The 18,523-nt window shown below is 44.9% G+C and overlaps 1 protein-coding gene across 2 annotated transcripts in view; it reads right to left on the reverse strand.

The window, feature by feature from the left end:
* The window catches only part of PTPN5 (protein tyrosine phosphatase non-receptor type 5), a 150,504-nt gene that overhangs the window by 20,293 nt on the left and 111,688 nt on the right, over nt 1-18,523 (reverse strand). For both annotated transcript variants that reach the window (XR_003853261.1, XM_029582841.1), the window contains exons 4-6: nt 16,214-16,449; nt 14,036-14,225; nt 8,319-8,403 (exon numbers count right to left, since the gene is read on the reverse strand). Coding sequence is in view for 1 of the 2 variants with exons in the window: in XM_029582841.1 (XP_029438701.1) it covers nt 8,319-8,403; nt 14,036-14,225; nt 16,214-16,449 (511 nt within the window). In the remaining variant the exon portion in view is untranslated. The remainder of the gene's footprint in view (nt 1-8,318; nt 8,404-14,035; nt 14,226-16,213; nt 16,450-18,523) is intronic.

The raw sequence follows: 18,523 nt of genomic DNA on the forward strand, positions 1-18,523 counted from the left end.
CTAGTGCCTCTGAAATCTAAAAATGTTCAGATTTATTTCATTTTGGCATAGTAGTAAAACATGCCTCTCGCCTTCCCCCTCGCACAACTCCTTCCCCCTTTTGAGGGCTCTCGATGGATGACAGGGGCAGGAACAATCCTCATTTGCTCCTGCCTCCCAGGTTATGATTTAAAAATGGCATCAGCCTCAGGGCTGGCCACTGCCAAGATGTTTTAGGGCCACAAAGCAATACAAGCATAAGACAATAAGGCCATCAAACTTGCTTTAGGGCTTTAGGGCTGTTATCAGTCAAATTTGACTGCATCCTCCCTTGTATATAGTTAATTTTCAGTCTCTTGTATATAGTTTACAAGCAGATAATAATCTTTTGTAAAGCCTGCTACTATATCATTTTATATTGTGAACCGTTATTTATATTCATTGTAAAGCTATTTGCTATGTTATGTTACACTGTGAACCGAGGTGATGTTTTGCTACGTGCCCCGGTATATAAAAATTCTTTAAATAAATAAATAAATAAAACAACTTGGCACCAGTTGGTTCTGAGTCTGGCTTTTTTTTTTTTTTTTTAAATTGATCTAGTGGGGCAGGAGCAACTGGGGTTTGGTTTCTGCCCCGTTCATCCTCGGAGAAGTCCATGGAAGTGGTAAAGGGGCAATGGGACGTTATTTTTTTTTTTAATAACTTGAATGCTAATTTCAGTTCGGCAAACGAACTGATTCAAAATAAATATAGGGACGGTAACTTTTAAACAGGGGGCGCAGGCACACACATGCGTACGTTTGTCGGTTTGCACACAGGGCTCACAGCCATTTTATAACGTATATTCGTCTATGCGCGCATGTTATAAAATAGCCTGACCGTGCGCACAAGCGAGTGCAATTTTCAGGACACACATGCCTACCTATGCCTGCACATAGTCATGGTCTGTGGTTTCCAGTTCAGCTTTTGTTGACACATTTCTATTTATAATTTATGGCCTTTCTATTTAGTTTTGGCAAGGGTCTGTCTTGGGTAACGTTAATTCTTGCTTTGAAAATGATGGCATTTTTCATCGCTGGCTTTTACGGAATTATGATCATCCCGTCTTCATTTCTATTTTAACAAACGCTTGTTCTTATGAATTTCACCTGCATGCAGAGAGCAGTTTTGAATGTTACTGCTGAAAGTATTTTTTTCATACACATTTTATTTTCATTGCTATTAGAAGATATTAGGCAATTATTTTAAGCAAGGGATGGACTTAGCCAATATTCCCTTTAAGAATTGGGTTGCTGTAAGCATAAAAGTGATAGGATTTTTGCATCAAAGAAATGCAATCAAAAATTTTTGTTTAAATGCAAAACTGTTTGCACACAGCAAATCAATCCTTAAAGGGACCATTTGGCATTAGGGAGAAGGAGTTTGGGATTGAATCTTGAGAGGGGTTGGTTTAGACAGAAAAAGAGTGCTGTTAGGGTTGGCCCTGTTCAATTTAGTTAAAAGTACATTTCCTGGCATTTTCACAGTCACGTGACCAGTAAAGAGTGGGTATGAATATATGTGACAATGTAAAATTTGGTTTGATGCATCACAAGGATCAAGCACATTTGAAAGTGTTACCCAATATAAAAAAGATTGAGAACCTCTGCTTTAGAGCACCACAATCCCTTTCTAAAATTTGGTTTTATGTTGGTTACTCTCCATTCTTCAAGTACAGATCCTAATGACAGATTACAGATTATCATCAGCAGTTCTTCAGTGTCATATATGAGTTCTTTCAGTACCCTGGGGTGAATACCACCAGGTCCCGGCAATTTCCTACTATCTATTTTGTCAATTTGCTCTAGTACGTAATACTGATTCTCTGAATCATCACCAACAACAGAATGGTTCCAGTGTGAGTATCTCCCCAACATCCTCTGCAGTGAAAACCGAAGTAAAGAATTAATTTAGTTTTCCTGCTTTAGCCTTAATCTCTGAGAGCCCCTTTTATGTGCCTCAGGACAGATGGACAGATTGAACTTCAGAGCTAAGAAAAATACCCGCTTCCTATCAATTATTAGAAAACCGAGTTTCAGTTAGAATAAATTTATCATACTAAACCGATGATATTACTCCCATTGTACCAAAGTGATGCTGGACTATGGTTTTACTAGAGTTTGGATGAAAAAATTCTAGGGAGCACGAATGTTCTGTTTCAAACAGAAAAGCAGAAATATCAAATTGATTTGCAGCATAAATGGATTTACAGCTGTTCGATAAAGGTACGAGTCTTTCAGATGATTCTCATTCAGTGGAGAGATACCTAAAAAAAAAATTCTTGAAATACACAGGTTTGGAAGTTGACATCAAGGCAGCAAGTCAGTAAGTAACAGATTTCTTTTAAAAAGAACTCGTCACACTGTTATGTTTTTTCCGGCAACTACATAGCTTTATTTGGCCACCAGATGGCACCTACCTAACGTATGTTCATGTAGGGGCACAATAACATAATTACAATTAGAGTAGGTGACAGGCTTATGTTCAGTAAGACACAGATGTGCAGGCAGGCACATGCTAGTGAGAGATGAGCACGTGATTAGTGAGGGATGGACATAGTGAGGTTCATTTTCAAATCCAGTTCTGTGGGTCAAACAGGGCTTAATCCACAGAAATGACCTGTTATAAAATTGCTCACCTGATATGCAGGTACATTTATGCACATAAGTCCTGTATTTGTATAAATTTATCTGGACTGAGAAGAGGTATTCATGAGGATGGGGGTAGGGAGGGTATTCAATGTACAAAAATCCATAAACTGCTATGATGGTAATTAATAAGCAATAGTAGCTTGGGATCTATCTAAATGTTTGGGTACTTGCCAGGTACTTGTGACTTGGATTGGCCACTGTTGGAAACAGGATGCTGGTCTGACCCAGTATGGCACTTTCTTATGTTCTTATGTAAACAGAGAAATGTGACAGTAGCAAAAGACCTTAAGTGATGTTCTGGGCTCCGTTGGACATCACAGATGCCCACTAGAATACCAGGGTACTACTGAAAGGTATGGGGGGGGGGGGGGGTGTCTGGAATGTGTGCTAGGTTGGGAGGGAGGTCAGAACTGGGGAGAGGGTTTGATCGTGGAGGGGGGGTTTGGTTCAAGAGGAGGATTTTGGGAAGGGGCGGGGAATTGTCCTGAGACTTACAAAACTATTCTTTTCAATTTTTATACCTTTGGGACACATCTACAGAAGGCAGGGGTTTACCTAGACCCTCAAGGGAGAATTTTACATGGTTAGAGCGGTGTTTTGGGCTACTACCGGCTGTTTAAGTTGATGGCGGCCTTGGGCAAAAGTAGCTGCCATCGCACATTTTTCACGTTTCCCCATAATATTTAAACCCCATGAGAAAAAATACTGTGGGGAGCCATCCCCCCACAGTATTTGTTCCCTCCCATGATAAAATATCATGGCTCAGTAAATGACCTCTTTAGTCTGATAATTCTTAATATTGGGTAAGTATGTTTTTTAAATGTTTTTATCTGATTGTATTTACTATTATGATTGTTATGTTATGATTTTTTATTGTAATACACTTAGCACAATTTATTGTTCTAAGCGGAATAAAAACACTTTAAAATAAATAAACAAGCAAATAATAACATTGCTCTGCTCTGGTATGCACCCACACTACTTTTTTTTTATTTGGCTACGTTTTAGCAAGATAATGACTTATTTGGATAAAACCAGGCCTGCCATTGGGAGAACATTTAAACCTCAGGCTTGTCTGGCAAAGTTTGGGATTTAGCCAGACAAATCCCTTTGAATACTGACCTCTGAATTATTAGGTAGGTGGTAGGGGGGGGCTACAGGTTTGTTGATTGTGTGGCGGGTAGTAAATTGTGTGGCAACAAGCTTATTATGCTGTTTTTCCCGTGGCTGCAGAATCGCGGAAGTGTGGGAGCACTGCTTGAAACGAATAAGGACCAGCAAGCAGGCCACTATGACTTAATCTGCAGGTGTCTGGGCTGCTTTGAGGTTAGCACTGTTATTTCCCTTGCCTGTGCATGTACCACCAGGATGCTGTGTAACACTGCCAATGACCTGACAGAAGGGGACGTGACAAGGAGAACATGGGAAGGGAAGACAGACAGGTGGCTAAGCCTTTGGGGAGACAACCCATTTGACTTTAAAACCTGTGAGCAATTCAGGAGCCCAGAGGCCTGCTAGCTAGCTGGCGCGCTGGACTGCAACACAGCAGATCCATTAAGAACCGGTTGGGAGGGGGGGGGGTCACACCCACCCCTTAGCCTAGAGCCGGTGCTCTCTTCTTCCCGCGGCCCGGAAGAGGAAGTGGAGAGCATCGGGTGCCTGCGCGGGAAGAAGACTGCAGCGCGGCTCGGAGGAAAATGAAAATCTTCAACCGCGGCCGATGGGACTCCGCCTTCGCCTCCGCGAGGGCTGAAAATGAAGGAGGTTAGCGTTGGGAGGTGGCTGCTGCTGCCGCGAGTTCCCGGGGGGGGGGGGGGGGGAAGGGGGAGAGAGAGAGTGAATGAATGAGCCAGCAAGCATGTGTGTTTGAGATCCTGTGTGTGTGAGTGAGAGATTGCATGTATGTGAATGATTGAGAGCCTGTATATGTGAAAGAGAGTATGTCTGTGATTGAGAGCCTGCCTGTGAGAGAGAGAGCATGAATGTAAGTTTACAATTGGGAACCTGTATGTGTAAGTTTGTAATTGAAAACCTGTTTGTTTGAAAGAGTATGTGTGTATGATTGAGATCCTTTGTGTGTGAGAGAGATCATGTGTATGTATGATTAAGAGCCTGTGTGTATAAGTAAGAGAGAGATCATGTGTGTCTGTGTCTGATTGACAGCTGGCTTAGGTGATGGAGCATGTGAGTATGTGATTGAGAGCCTGTGTTTAAATGAGAGAGAGAGACCATGTGTGTCTGTGTGATTGAGAGCTGATTTAGGTGAGGGAGCATGTGAGTATGTGATTGAGAGCCTGTGTTTAAATGAGAGAGAGAGACCATGTGTGTCTGTGTGTGATTGAGAGCTGATTTAGGTGAGGGAGCATGTGAGTATGTGATTGAGAGCCTGTGTGTAAATGAGAGAAAGAGAGGACATGTTTATAAGCATGTGAATGAGAGTCTGTGTGTGAGAGAAAAAGACAGCATGTATTTATGTGATTGAAAGCCTGTGTGTGTGTAAGCGTGAAAAGATAGACAGCATGTGTGTAAATGTGTAATTAAGAGCCTATATAAGTGAGAGAGAAAAAACATTTGTATATGTGAGTGACAGAGCATGTGTGTATAGGTGTGTCATTGAGAGCCAGTGTGAGAGAGAGCGCTGGTATGTGACTGAGAGAGGAGAAAGTTCCAAGCAAACCACCCCACCTCCTGCTAATTCAGAACAATCTCAGGACACCTGGATATCAAACGTTCCCAGGTATGCAGAGCAAAAAATTTTTTGTATCCTTATTATTTTTCATTACTGGATCTTTGTGTCTGCTATTTTGAAATATTTTGTTGGTATCTGGAAATGTTTTATATGAGTTTTAAATTATTGGATATTCCACTCATCAGCTGTTTCGAAATATGTTCTTTTTGTTAGTACAGTTTTACTGCTGATGATTTTATATTTCTTGATTTGTTTTATAAGGATGTGTGATGTTTCTTTTTTCCTTTGTTACACTGCATACAGAGACTCTGGCTTGTTGCAGTTTCCAATTCAGTTTTTGTCTGCATGCTTCTTGTTATGCGTTTTGGTCTCTTTATTCTATGTTAGGTGAGGGACAGCACGTGATTCAGGTGAGGTTTTCTGCTGGCGTGTAGTTTCTGTGTAGGACTCTATAGCAGCCTGACTTGGTCCGTTTTCCTAATAGGAGATGTATTGGTGTCTTAAGGCCTGGTGTAATATTTTCAGAGACTTATTGTACTTTAAAAGTGTGATCTTACATAAAATGCACACATTTACTTGTATTTAGTTTTAAACATATTGTATGGCTCTCATGGAATTACATTTTAAAATATGTGGCGTTTATGGCTCTCTCAGCCAAAAAGGTTCCTGACCCCTGGCCTAGAGGATCACTGCGCTCTGATGCCTTTCCCCAGGAGGGTGCATCATCTCCTTGGCACTGGGTCATGTTTCTGGCTCTGATATCGCGTGTCCCTGCTGTAGTAACAGGCACTGTGCTATGCTGACAGCTCAGTCACAATTCCCTGAAAATCCAAATCTAATTTGGAGAGTTTAGCACTTCTCCCCCCAAAATTCTAAGTCTGCGAAGAGAAGTTTGCCACAAAAGAAATATAAATTAGCTAAATTAGAGCCTATTATCACGTCTCTCACTGACTACAATTAACTCTTCAGTGGTAAGTAACTGATCATTATCTTAAGTGCCTACTTACCTTTCAATAATAACTGCCTGCGATAATTCTCCAGCAGTCAGCTGCTTATAGGGAATTTAGGATATTTTTATAATTCACAGTGACTTACTTTTGAAAAAAATACATATACATGCTTGTTTTTCTTTAAACTGATTGTTCTGTCTTGCTGCAAATTAGAGAGCAGCCTGTATGTGCTTGAAAAGGATAGCTGAGCTGTACAGCAAGGGCTTGTACACAGTTCCCCCCTCCCCTCCCCCCAGATAATTTGTCACGGATATTCAGTGGGACAAATCTCCCACTAAATGTATACAGCTAAAGTTACCTGTGGGGGTAGAATATACCTGACTAAAGTTATCCGGATATGTTTATCCAGGTTAAGCTGGTTAAGCAAAAAAAAAAAAAAAATTCTTTGCCCAGCTGGAACGATCCTCCACCCCCCACCCCCCATCCACTCTCCAAGAGAATTAAAAATGTGAGGGCACAGCACCTGGTCCTTACACACTCCCACCTCCCCAAAATAAATTAAAACACATTGTGGTCATAGTGGCCTGATGCTCACCCTCCCCAAAGATATTTCAATCAAAGAAAGTTTTCGGGATCCACCCTCCTGCCACCCTACCCTCCAGCAGCACAAGGAAAGATGCAGAGGAGGGCGACACAAAAATGATAAAGGGAATGGAGCAGCTCCCTCACGATGAGAAGCTACGCGAGCAGCGTTGCAAGGCTGGCACCAGGATCAGAAACCCTTAGCATCGGATCCTGTTTTACTTTATGCGCCCCCGGCTGGTGCCTGCATACACTTTCTAGTGGATAAGACTTGCTATTTTATTATGCCTTTCTATAGACACACCTTCCAACACCAGCGAGTCGCAGCCAACCATACAATGGGAAGTGCTCTCTAATTCTATGCCTCATAACCAATGCTTGTCTGTGTTACCATTCGTTTCTCTCATCTTAAGGTTTATGTTCACCTCTTCTCTCTCTCTCTCTCTGCTCCCCCAGTGAGCACTCCCTGAGTTGCTCTGTGTGCAGCTGGATAGTCCTGTGGACCATGATGGCTTATCCCAGAGCAGCCTGGTTGTAACCAAACCCTCAGGTGGGATTAACTTGGTCTTTTCATGTTTAAAGCAGGCAAAGCTACGCCGCAGTATAGGAAGAAAAGGGACCTGGCTAGTGTGAAGCCGCATTTGTTAGCCCTTGCAAGACCGCAAGAAAGACCTTGCCACGGGGGGAGGGGGAAGCATGAGAGACAACATGGAAAGGTGCCAGAACAGCACAGACTGCACCGAAGGAATGGAACAGAGAAGAGGTGGAAGGAACAGAAGCCACCTTTCTACACCACCGCTACTGCTTTAGAGAGACTCCAACACTATAAGGGGATTATCTGTGACTGACGGCCACACGGGGAGTGGAAGAGATCCCCAGGTTCTTGTGGCCTGGTTTTGGCCTCTGTTGGAAACAGGATGCTGGGCTTGATGGACCCTTGGTCTGACCCAGCATGGCAATTTCTGATGTTCTTATGTTCTTAAGAAGATTTGTCTATCACACCATTTACAGGGAGATGCAGCAACGACCCTTCATACCGGCCGGCCCTGGGAACATCCATCACCAAAGATAACGGCAAATTTCATGAGCATCCTGCCGCGTGACCGCAAATAACCTTTTGTCTTAAAGGGCCAACACTGTACTTTCTAAGCCACTGTGCTGCTTTCCTCTCTCTCTCTTTCATATGATTTCTAGGAGATAGACTTATGGGTACTGTGTATAGATACCACACTGTAACCATCTAGAGGTCTATATCAAGTATCTTCGGTATCTATTCAAGTTGCACTCTTAAGAATTCACCTTACTGAAGCGACATTCTTACTCTGCTTTCAAAAGGATTTTTCCTCTTGGTACCTATGGTGATACTCTTGGAGATAGAGCTTGCAATTACTTGATACATCCCATCAATCACATTTCAACACTTACTTGGGAGAATTGTTTTATATCGATTCTTCCTTACTAAACCTGGAATATCATACTCCTTTGGATCAATAAAGTTCATTGGGATTTCCTGTAAGAAGAGAGAAAAGAATGAGATTGATAACCTTGAGCTCCTGAATGTTACCAAGCATGCTATTATTTCCTATTCTTGATAACTTGTCCCAATGGTTTGCGTTTGTACGGTCTTCTCCTTTCCTTTCTGTACTGTGTTATGCGCAAACAGACCTGTAAGTAACTCTTAAAATGCTCTGCTGTTCATTTAAATGTATCTTTGTTTATTTCCTATTGCTTACGAATAAGAATTAGGAAAGGGCAGAGTGTCTGCTTGTCACAAAAGAGTTATCAAAGTAAATGTAATCTGCTATGAAGTGTCTGAAAAGCGGAATATAAATCAAATCAAATAAAAAATATAAACTGAGCTCCTACAAGAAAGGGGTGTATTTAAAAAAAGGATTAAAATCACTGTTGAAGCCTGAGATGGTATCACTTACTCCACAATAATTATCTTATAATGATAATGCACTAAATCCTAGTATGGCGGTCACCATCTTCCTATGTTGCGGGCGCTATTGGTTTCGGGGGGGGGGGGGGGGGGGTTGGACGCGCGTTTTCGAATAAGGGGTAAAGCTAGCACGTCGAAAACGCACGTCCAATCGCGGGTTAACAGTGCGCTCCGCCGTGCCTCCAGAGCTACTGCCCGACTCTTCCTCCTGCCTTGAAAGTTGATGTACACCATTATTGTCGCATTGTCCAAAAACACGCAAATCATCCACCCCCTGACCAGGGGAAGAAAAACCTGCAGGGCCAGATGAACCACCCTTGTCTTGCAGTGATTGATGGACCAGATTTTCTCTCTCGGCATCCACAGACCTTGTGCCCTCTGATCCAAGCACACTGCCCCCCAACCCCTGAGACTTGCATCTGTGGTGACCACCACCCAGTCCAGGGGTCCCAGGTCCATTCCCTTCCTCAGATTGCACTGAGATAGCCACCAAAAGAGACTGGACCTGGATTCTTGCAGCAGGGGCATTGGCAAATGATACTGTTCCGATAACGGAATCCACCTGGACAACAGAGCACTCAAATGCCCATGGAATCAAATCCCGAGCACTTACAAGTAATCTCAAGCCATTGGTAATGCAAGATGAAGCAGCCATGCAAGGTATTCATTACCCGCTGTAGTGACCTTTCGCACTCCTCCTCCGACTTTGCTCGAATGAGCCAATCGTCCAGGTATGGATGAACCAGAACTCCCTCCTTGCATAGAGCCACAGCCACCACCACCATAACCCTGATAAAGGGTCATGGCACCAATGCCAGGCCTTAAGGAAGAGCCCAAAACTGAAAATGCTGACCCAGCACCATGAAACGAAGAAACGTCTGATGGTCCAGCCGAATTGGGATATGAAAATAAGCCTCCATCAAGTCCAGGAACACCAGGAACTCTCTTTGCAGACTGCCACTATCACTGTGCGCAGTGTCTCTATACAAAAACGCGGTACCCAAAGAGCCCTGTTCACATTCTGCAGGTCGAGAATGGGATGAAAGGTACCCCCCTTCTTGGGAACCATGAAGTAAATGGAGCACCTGCCCTGCCCATGGTCCTCCCGCAGCACTGGAACTATTGCACGCAAATACAGTAGCCTTTGCCTCATGCCCCACACAGCTTCGAGAAACCATGAGAGACTTGAGAAAGGCCTCCCTGACTGGGCACAAGAAAGCTAGCCATTTTTTTGACCTCCAGTCTGAGGTAATGTTGTCCCACTCCTCGTAAAGGCTGGATAATCCTCCCCCTAGGGCTTCTACACAGGAGTGGGGGCCCTGGCTTCATTGCGTTCTTTCCTCCACTGGCCCCTTGAACGGCATCATCTCTGGAACCTCTGCAGCCTCCACGAAAGAACTGTTGGCTACCACTGGCGGACTTCGAAGGAGCATTGGAAATGGTTCTGCCTGAGTGAAACATCTGCGAATCCCTAAATCTCGTTTGAGGGGGAAAGGCCTTCTTACTGGTCCACTTATCCTCAGGCAACTTGTTACCCTTCAATTCTCCCAATGTCTTCATCATCTTGTCCAAATCCTCCCCAAACATAAACTTCCCTCTAAAGGGGAAGGTACACAGCTGAGCCTTAGGCCACATGTCCACTGACCAATTGCACAAACATAGAAGCCTGCGGGCCGCCACCACCAAAACCATATTCCTGGCCGACATCGAAACCAAAACGTACGGAGCATCCACTACATATGTGACTCCGGCTTCTAAGTGGGCTGCCTGCAAAGGGCTATCCCCCATAGAAGTCTGCTCTTGGACCTTCTGCACCCAACACAGGTGTTCCCTTTGCACCAGGCTGGATCACACCTCTGCCCATAGACTTAGCACAGAAACCTCAAACATGCGCTTGAGTTGAATCTCCAACTTGCTGTCTTGCACATCCTTCAAAGTGCCCACACCTGCCACCGGGATGGTCATCTTCTTAGTGACCACTGAAATCGCAGCATTCACCTTCAGTACCTGAAGGATCTCCAAAGTCTCCTCCATCAGGGGGTATAGCTTCACCATAGCTTTTCCCACCTTGAGGCCCGCCTCCGGGAAGTCCCATTCCCAGTTTACCAACGTCTGGATCTTCTTAGGCAATGGAAAAGCACTCGGAGGGCCCTGTTGTCCATCCAGGACTGGATTAACACCCTCATTATTCGATTCCTCTTGAGTCACCTTAACCCCCAATTCTTCCAACACCAGGGGACTAAGAGGGCTCAGTTCCTCCTTCTTAAATAAGTGAACCACTCTGAGATCATTTCCCTCTGGAACCAGGAAATCATCCTGATCTGGGTTATCCTTAACAACATCCATCCCGGGTGCCACCTCCCCAACAGCATCCAGATCCACCCCTTGACGGGCCAAAGGGTTATCCTGTGGATCATCCGAATCTTCCCCATCACTGGGATACAATGCAGGCACCACATGATGTAGGCCCAAGCGCTGCTGCAAATTCCAGGGCCCTCGTGTGGCCCTCTTAGACCTCTTCAGCGTTGGGAGGAGAGGGGGGAGGCCCAACTCACGCCCTCTTATCCTTCACCCTCTTCTTTGCCAGGAAGGCTTTCTGCATCAAAAGCACAAATTCCACTGAAAAATCATCCAGTCCATCAGGCCCCTGTCCTAGACTGTCCTCAGAGTCCTCCTCTCTACTCGGACTCTCCTGATTCACTGGAGGCAGAGGAGGGGGAGAGTCCCTAGGCTCCCCCACCAAAGAAGATGCCCGTTCATGGCCCCTTGCGGGCACAGCCGCAACCCAAGGCCCCTCGACTCCTTGGCCATCGTCGACGCCACCCTCAGAGGTCAGGGGAGATTACACTGATGCTTAATGCCTGCTGAGGAACTCTCCTCTCCCGAAGCACAGCCCATGCAGAGGGAACAGGAGTTTAAGCTTGCTGCCTACAGGCAACATGCGCGGCGGCCTCTATGTGCGGTTTTGGCACCTTTGTATGTGCAGCCGCACCGCCGAATGCCATGCGGTCTCCCAATCGCCTTAAGCGCTCACCCGAGTCGCACCTCTCACACCCTCCACGCTGACCAACGTTCGGGAAAAAAGTTGGCCACCACCGCAGGGAGACTTGATCGCAGGCCTGGTGGCATGCAGGAAACCAAACGTGGCCGTGTCAAAGCCGCTGCACCGCCGAACGCCTCAGAGCCAACCACCGGCGCAACTCCTTCCCAGGACCACAGGGCGTGAGTCCTACCTGCCCTAATGCGTCCCGCTGTCTGCCCCAGCCAGCAGCTCCCACTGCTTAAAGGCTCTTGCACCGCTGCAGGCTGTGCCATCCACCCCAGCTCTCAAGCTGTTTGCCCTTTTTTTTTTTTCAAAAACTTTACCTGCTGGCAAAAACCAATAACCAAGTAGGGATACTTTCCTGGATCTGGGGCCTGGCAGGTAAGAGCTTTGGCAGTCTTGAGGGAGCGAGTCCCCTGGCTATCAAGATCATTGTCATGATGTGGGCGAGCAACTGGCAGGGGTTCCCAATCCCCTGGACGTCCGGCTCGACCTGAGGGATGGTCCACCAAGGAGCCTAACACCTCAGGGAGCTTCTTCTGAATCTTCTATTAACCTTCTCTTCTTAATATAATTTCTTTTCTTTCTCTCAGGCTGCAGGTTGCACCTCTACCATCTGCTGGAGTCAGAGAAATACTGAAGAGGCTGCAGGTAGCACTCTCGGTTATGTAGCATTGCCTCAAAGTTTTGGTTCTCTGACTCCATCTGCTGGTAGAGCTGCAAAACCCACTTGTCTGGACTGATCTGGGTATGTTCAGGAACAATGAGTATGTTCCTTAAAGTTATATTATTCCTGGGGGAATTTTGTGCAAAAAAATTTAAAATTCTGCACAGAAAAACTTAAAATTCTGCAAACTTTATATTGGTCAAGATAACACAATATACATGACAGTCTTTAAGTAAGTAAATTAAAATGTAATACAGAAAAAAGTTATTACTTAAAGATGCAGAGCTTTAAATATTTTGAGCACAATTTCCCTAGAAGTTCACTGGAAGAGTGTCCCTTCTACCCTCTTTCCCTACTCCTCTGGTCAGTCTCCTTTCACTTTGCCCTCTCAGGCCCCAACTCTCCACCTGACACTATCTCTCCCCTCCCCCTCTAGTCTCAATCCCTTCCACTGTATCTCCACTCCCAGAGTAGCGCAGAATTCCCCCAGGACTAATAGTACATAGCAGAATAAGTCTATTTTAAATGAAAAGATATTTTCTATGCGATATGGGAACTTGAGGGCACCCAAAGACCCCTTGTTCTCTCCCTGACAGAGCTTCAAGTCTCTGTGCAACATATGAAGGACTCAAGTGTTAGGCCTACCTAGGCATGCCCTCTCTGCAATGGGTCAGAGGACAGTTGGGCGTGTGGACCCCAAAACAGGTCCCAAAATCTTGGAAAAAGTCAAATGCCTCTTTAAGAACGCTTGAGGTGCAAGGTATGGGGAAAAAGAGGGGGGTGTCTTAAATGTTCATTGAGCAAAGCTCTAGCAGTCATCTTGGTCCTGAAGAAAACATTTTTTTTTTGGTGGTGACACCGTTTATGAAAGCAACAAAAGAATTATCGAAAGATACTGCTTACATTAACTTTTAAGAAGGTCTTAGAAGTTCATGTGTATTTAATTTAACGTCCCACTGAAATGCATTGATGCAAATGAATGTAATGATGGGAGAAAGAAGAACAACGGCTAAAATGTGGACAACGAAGAGGTTATGCCCTTGCAAGAGATGACCAGTCATTCACTTGTTATACGGTGCTTCCGTTCAGAGACAAGAAAACTGTGTCCCTTCATTGTGACATCTTGTATCTCAACTCCATTCTCATTCATTGCCTTTAAATTAGTTTATTATTGTGTTATCTTAGAAAACATAAGAGCAACAAATACTTTCATATGTTTGATCATTCTAGCAATGGGGAACTTCATTTTTCCAGACCCACCCCTGACTGCCACAGCCTCTAGAGAACTGACAGGGGTTTCCATGCTGATCTGCTTTTCCTCGCACCCTTAGGGTTTCAGAGCTGCTTGTGCTGAAAACTGCTGGAAATTTATCGCATATGAGCGAGAGTACCAGCTAGGGTTCATTAAGATATGGAACCACACTTGGGTTTGCAAAGGTTAGGCCCAACTTTTCTGCAAGTCAATAAGCATGCCCATCAAAAGTACTCACAAAGAACTCAGTTTGGAGCGCAAAAGAGTCCAATGCTCTCTCATGTAGCTCTTCTTCAGTAAGAACATTTGTGGCGGCTTGCAGGTATTCCTGGGCAGACTGCTCTCTTGGTGACATCACATACCCATAGGGAGTCTCTGAGCAGCCTGGCGTACACATGTCCAGAGTGAGAGAAACATTGGAGCCTCTCCTAGGAGACAAAGGGGTACACAGACGTCAGCATCTGCACACTCTAGATTAAAATGTACTTCATTATTTTATTTAAAAATTTCCATTCCGCTTATCTAAAAAGTACATTCACAATGACAACAATAAAACAGAGAGTATTAAAACAGATTATAAATAACATGACACAAACAATATACATCATAAAGCAATAACAGAGACTGAAGAAAGCCCTCATAACATTGGGTCATTATATCAGGCACAACTGCAGTGCGATTATTTACTTATCCAATGATAAGGCAACTTCCATAGTACTTAAGGACATCACAATATAACTGAACTACAATTTAAGGAAAGCAAATCAATCCACCGTAGAAGCTATTGAACCATTTTAAAATTAGAAGGAAAAGAACTAAGAGCAACAAATCACCTTAGATATGGCGATGGCATTCTCAGGTGTGCCACACCACCATCACTGACATGGACTTTGGGTTCTAGTGGGCTTAAGCACTATTCATGATGAAATGTGCTACTGTTTCTGGCTTTCTTCTCTTGTAGGATCCAGCCAGAAAAGCAGTGGTGAAAGGGTTGCTCTGGCCTTTCTTCCTGTTAGTGACATGGATATGGTCTCTTTAAATTATTTGCTCTTTCGAAAGAAAGTGAAATCTTGGCTCTTCCCATGTTAGACTGGAGTGCAGTGTTTTCTAATTGATGTATTTTATGATTTTAAACATCATGAAATATGATTTGTATTTGTTATAAGGTGTGGATATTTTGAATGCAGTACACCGCACTGACCAGGGTTTCCCCTGCATGAGCGGGTCTATAAGAATGAATAAATAAATAATTTTTATTTTTTTTTTTTGCAAAAGGTCACCAGATCTGTACTGCTGTAAAGCTCTTTACTACATGCTAAGCTTACAGAAGATGATGCCCCACAAATCCTGCTCAAGTGAGATTTATTTTCCTTCCAGACCCAAAATTACAAATAACGCGACAGACGGCCTGCCAAGTGTACAATCTGACTTTTTAAATGTAAGTATACTAGAAGTAGGCAACTCCAGTCCTCAGGTGCCGCAAGGCTGTCTGGTTTTCAGGATATCCACAATGTATATGCATGAGATATGCTTGCATGCGTTGCCTCTATTTATGCAAATATATCTCATGCATGTTCATTTGGGATATTCTGAAACCCAGACCTGTTTGCAGCACTGGAGGACTGGCACTGCTTACTCCTGAAGCATACTGTGCTTTTACAAATACTGCTGCAAAAGCCTGCGCTCATCCGACAAATCTTCAATGCAGCTGAACCTTCACAAGCTAAGAGCATGCAATTGGCGCTCAGCAGTTGAGAACCATAAAGAAAATATCTTGCTAAAAGTACCATACAAATAATTACAAATGTTACAAGAAGCAGTTAGTTATTCCAAAACTTAGAATGCGAATATGAAAATGTAATAGCAGCCAGCATAGCCAGGCTACAATGGACTCATCAGAGCCAGAGAATCTGCTCCAGGGAAGAGTTCTACTCGTTGGATTGGTCTCTATAGCAGTGGTTCCCAAACCTGTCCTGGGGCGCCCCGGCCAGTCAGGTTTTCAGGATATCTGCCATGAACATGCATGAGATAGACTGGCATACACGGCTTCCACTGCATGCAGATTTATCTCATGCATATTTATGGCGGATATCCTGAAAAACCGACTGGTGGCGAGAGGCTCCCCAGAACAGGTTCGGGAACCACTGCTCTACGGGTCATGATACCTTTTAATGGACCAATATAAAAATGATCCAGAAATGCTGCTCATGAGCTTTCAGGACCACAGGGGTCCTGTCTTCCAATGTCACACCTCAAAACCCTAACAACAACGTTTTTGGACACATAGAATCGTGTCCAAAGAATCTTCTGTTTGGTAAGACTCTGGTGATTTAGCCCTCCGCGGTATCCACTACAAACTCACAAACAGGTGTCAATTTCTCAGCCTTTAAAGCATGACCGCAAGTTATTCCCCTACCTTTCTTGCAGTCCTACCGATTTCACCGTTAAGGTTGCTGGATCGGTGTCCCCTTTGATATCCATCAGGCAGTCAAAGACCGGCGTGTCTGGCACCGGTTCGAAGTCCAGAAACTCTTCCATCTTGTCATCGGTCCACTGTGAGTATGTGAACGACGGCTGGCGGCTTACGGACTGGCGCCGGTCCTCGTGCAGGGACAGATCTGGCTCTGAGCTGGCTCTCAGGTGATACCAAATCTGAAAGAAATTGTTTCGGGTTTTTCAAATGTTTTCTGTGCCGAACAAAAAAACAAAATAAACTTGATACGAAAGGCTTAATGCTGGGCAACAGAGAGCGAGTCATTTATCACTCTGTGAGACTGACTGGGGGGAGAGGGGGTATGTGTTCATGAAGGTCTCATCAGCAGTTTATAAGGGACCTTTCGTGCACGAATCACAAGAACATAACATAACACATCTCTTGTTGCCAGGCTCTGCTTTGCTGTATTGGATTGTGGCTGTCCTTAGTCTGATATTCCCATTGGCAGTGCTCTGGAACACAATGGAAGCATTTCATGTGCTTATGTCTAGTCGATGACCTTTTGTTTAACTAAAAAAAAAAAGGCAAAAACAAAAAAAAAAAGAAAACAAAAAACCCCCACACACAACAAACCCTAAACCAAACAAATGTTCCATACTGTTGACAATACCAAATCCACTGTTTTACTGCACTGGTTATGACCTAATTGATTTTAGATGCAGTATGTTCCACAGCTGAGCTGAGACATGCTTTCCTTTTACAATACAGAAATGGAGATACCCCATCCAATCACTTTTTTAATGACCACCAGACCCTGGTGATGAGGAGGAATTTATATGAATATAAATGTCCATTGATTATTTAGGGTCCTGTTGCCTAAATCTGTGCAGAGCACTAGTGGAAGTAATGCACAGACTTTGCAGGTTGTGGGCAGTACTTCCTGGCCCTTAAACCCTGGGCAATGCAGGTATGCAAGAGAGCTGCTTTGTATGAAAAGCAGTTTATTGCCCTGCAAACGAGCAGCACGGTGTGCCAAAAAAAATCTTCATGTGCTGGGCTACTGCTGGGAAAAGTTGCTGCACCTCAGGAGATGTGGCTAACTTTCTCCTTTGGCAGGCTGGCATGCCAGCCGATGCTCCTGGGGCTGGGGATTTAAAGGGGCTACCTAAAATATTTCCCAACCCCTCTATCCAAAAAATCTCGGGGGGGGGGGGGTGTCTAGTGACCTCTCCCCACACTCCTGCTTGGGGGCTTCACTTAGTGAAAGTGATTCCCTCTGATTAAGACCCAACCTCCTTAGGAAAGCCATGCTGTTGGTAAGCCATCCCCCTCCTTTTCACCTCATCCCACCTGCAGGTCTCCCCAAGCTTCAATCCTTAGAGGTCTAGTGGGGGTAGGAGTGCTCATTCGCTTGCTCCTGTAATCATGGCAAAAGAGGGTCTGGGGTCAGCCAGCACCATTTTGGAAGCTATTGCCAGCAGGGCAGGAGCGAGTGAGCATCTCTGCCCTCCCCCCCGCCCGGTCACCCAGGGATTAAGCAGTAAGGGTGGGGGTTCGCTTACCAGGGGACAGGGCTTTCCTAAATGGGGGCAGGGCCTAATCGGAGAGGGGGATCCTGTCACTAAAATAAAGGGCCTGAGTGAGGGTGCAGCCCCGGAATAGGAAGGGGAGGGGGGGGGGGCGCTATCTTGCGTTCCCCCCCAGCCAGGAACACGTGAAGTTCCCAGCCGTGGCGACGTGTGAAAAAAAAAAAAATACAACGGGATCCACTCTGCTACTGTTCACTAAATCCTGTGGGTCAAACACAGCACTTTAATAAATGGGCCCCAGAGTGCTGTCAGTGTTTACAGTCCTGTGTGATCCAGAATCTCTGTCCCCTAGAGCTTATAAAAAATACAGGGCTGCCAAAGAGTTGACGAAGAACATGGAGTCTCTATGTGGCGGGGAAGAGAAGAGAAGCTTCTGTGCTCCAGCCCCCGCCAACTTCCACAAGCAGCCTGACAGACTCCAGTCGTGTCTGCATTGTGTCCTAAGACAAAAGACGACACCTAATACACAAAGCAGTTACAGTAAATTAACTTCTGCAAGACGTCTTTGATGTGGCAACCAGATAAAATAAGCAAATGGAAGGGAAGGGAACAGGAAAAAGGCTCCTGCGTATAAAGCTGGCCAACGTGAGGCCAGACACACAGGCGCAGTTGCCAGTAGCAGGTGCATGTACCCTACCCCCCTCTGTGCCTGTGGGGTAGCAGAATCCCGTTCTGATGATCAAAAGGAGCAAGTTCTGGGTTA

This window comes from Rhinatrema bivittatum, chromosome 17 (assembly GCF_901001135.1).
Source record: "Rhinatrema bivittatum chromosome 17, aRhiBiv1.1, whole genome shotgun sequence".
NCBI lineage: Eukaryota > Metazoa > Chordata > Amphibia > Gymnophiona > Rhinatrematidae > Rhinatrema > Rhinatrema bivittatum.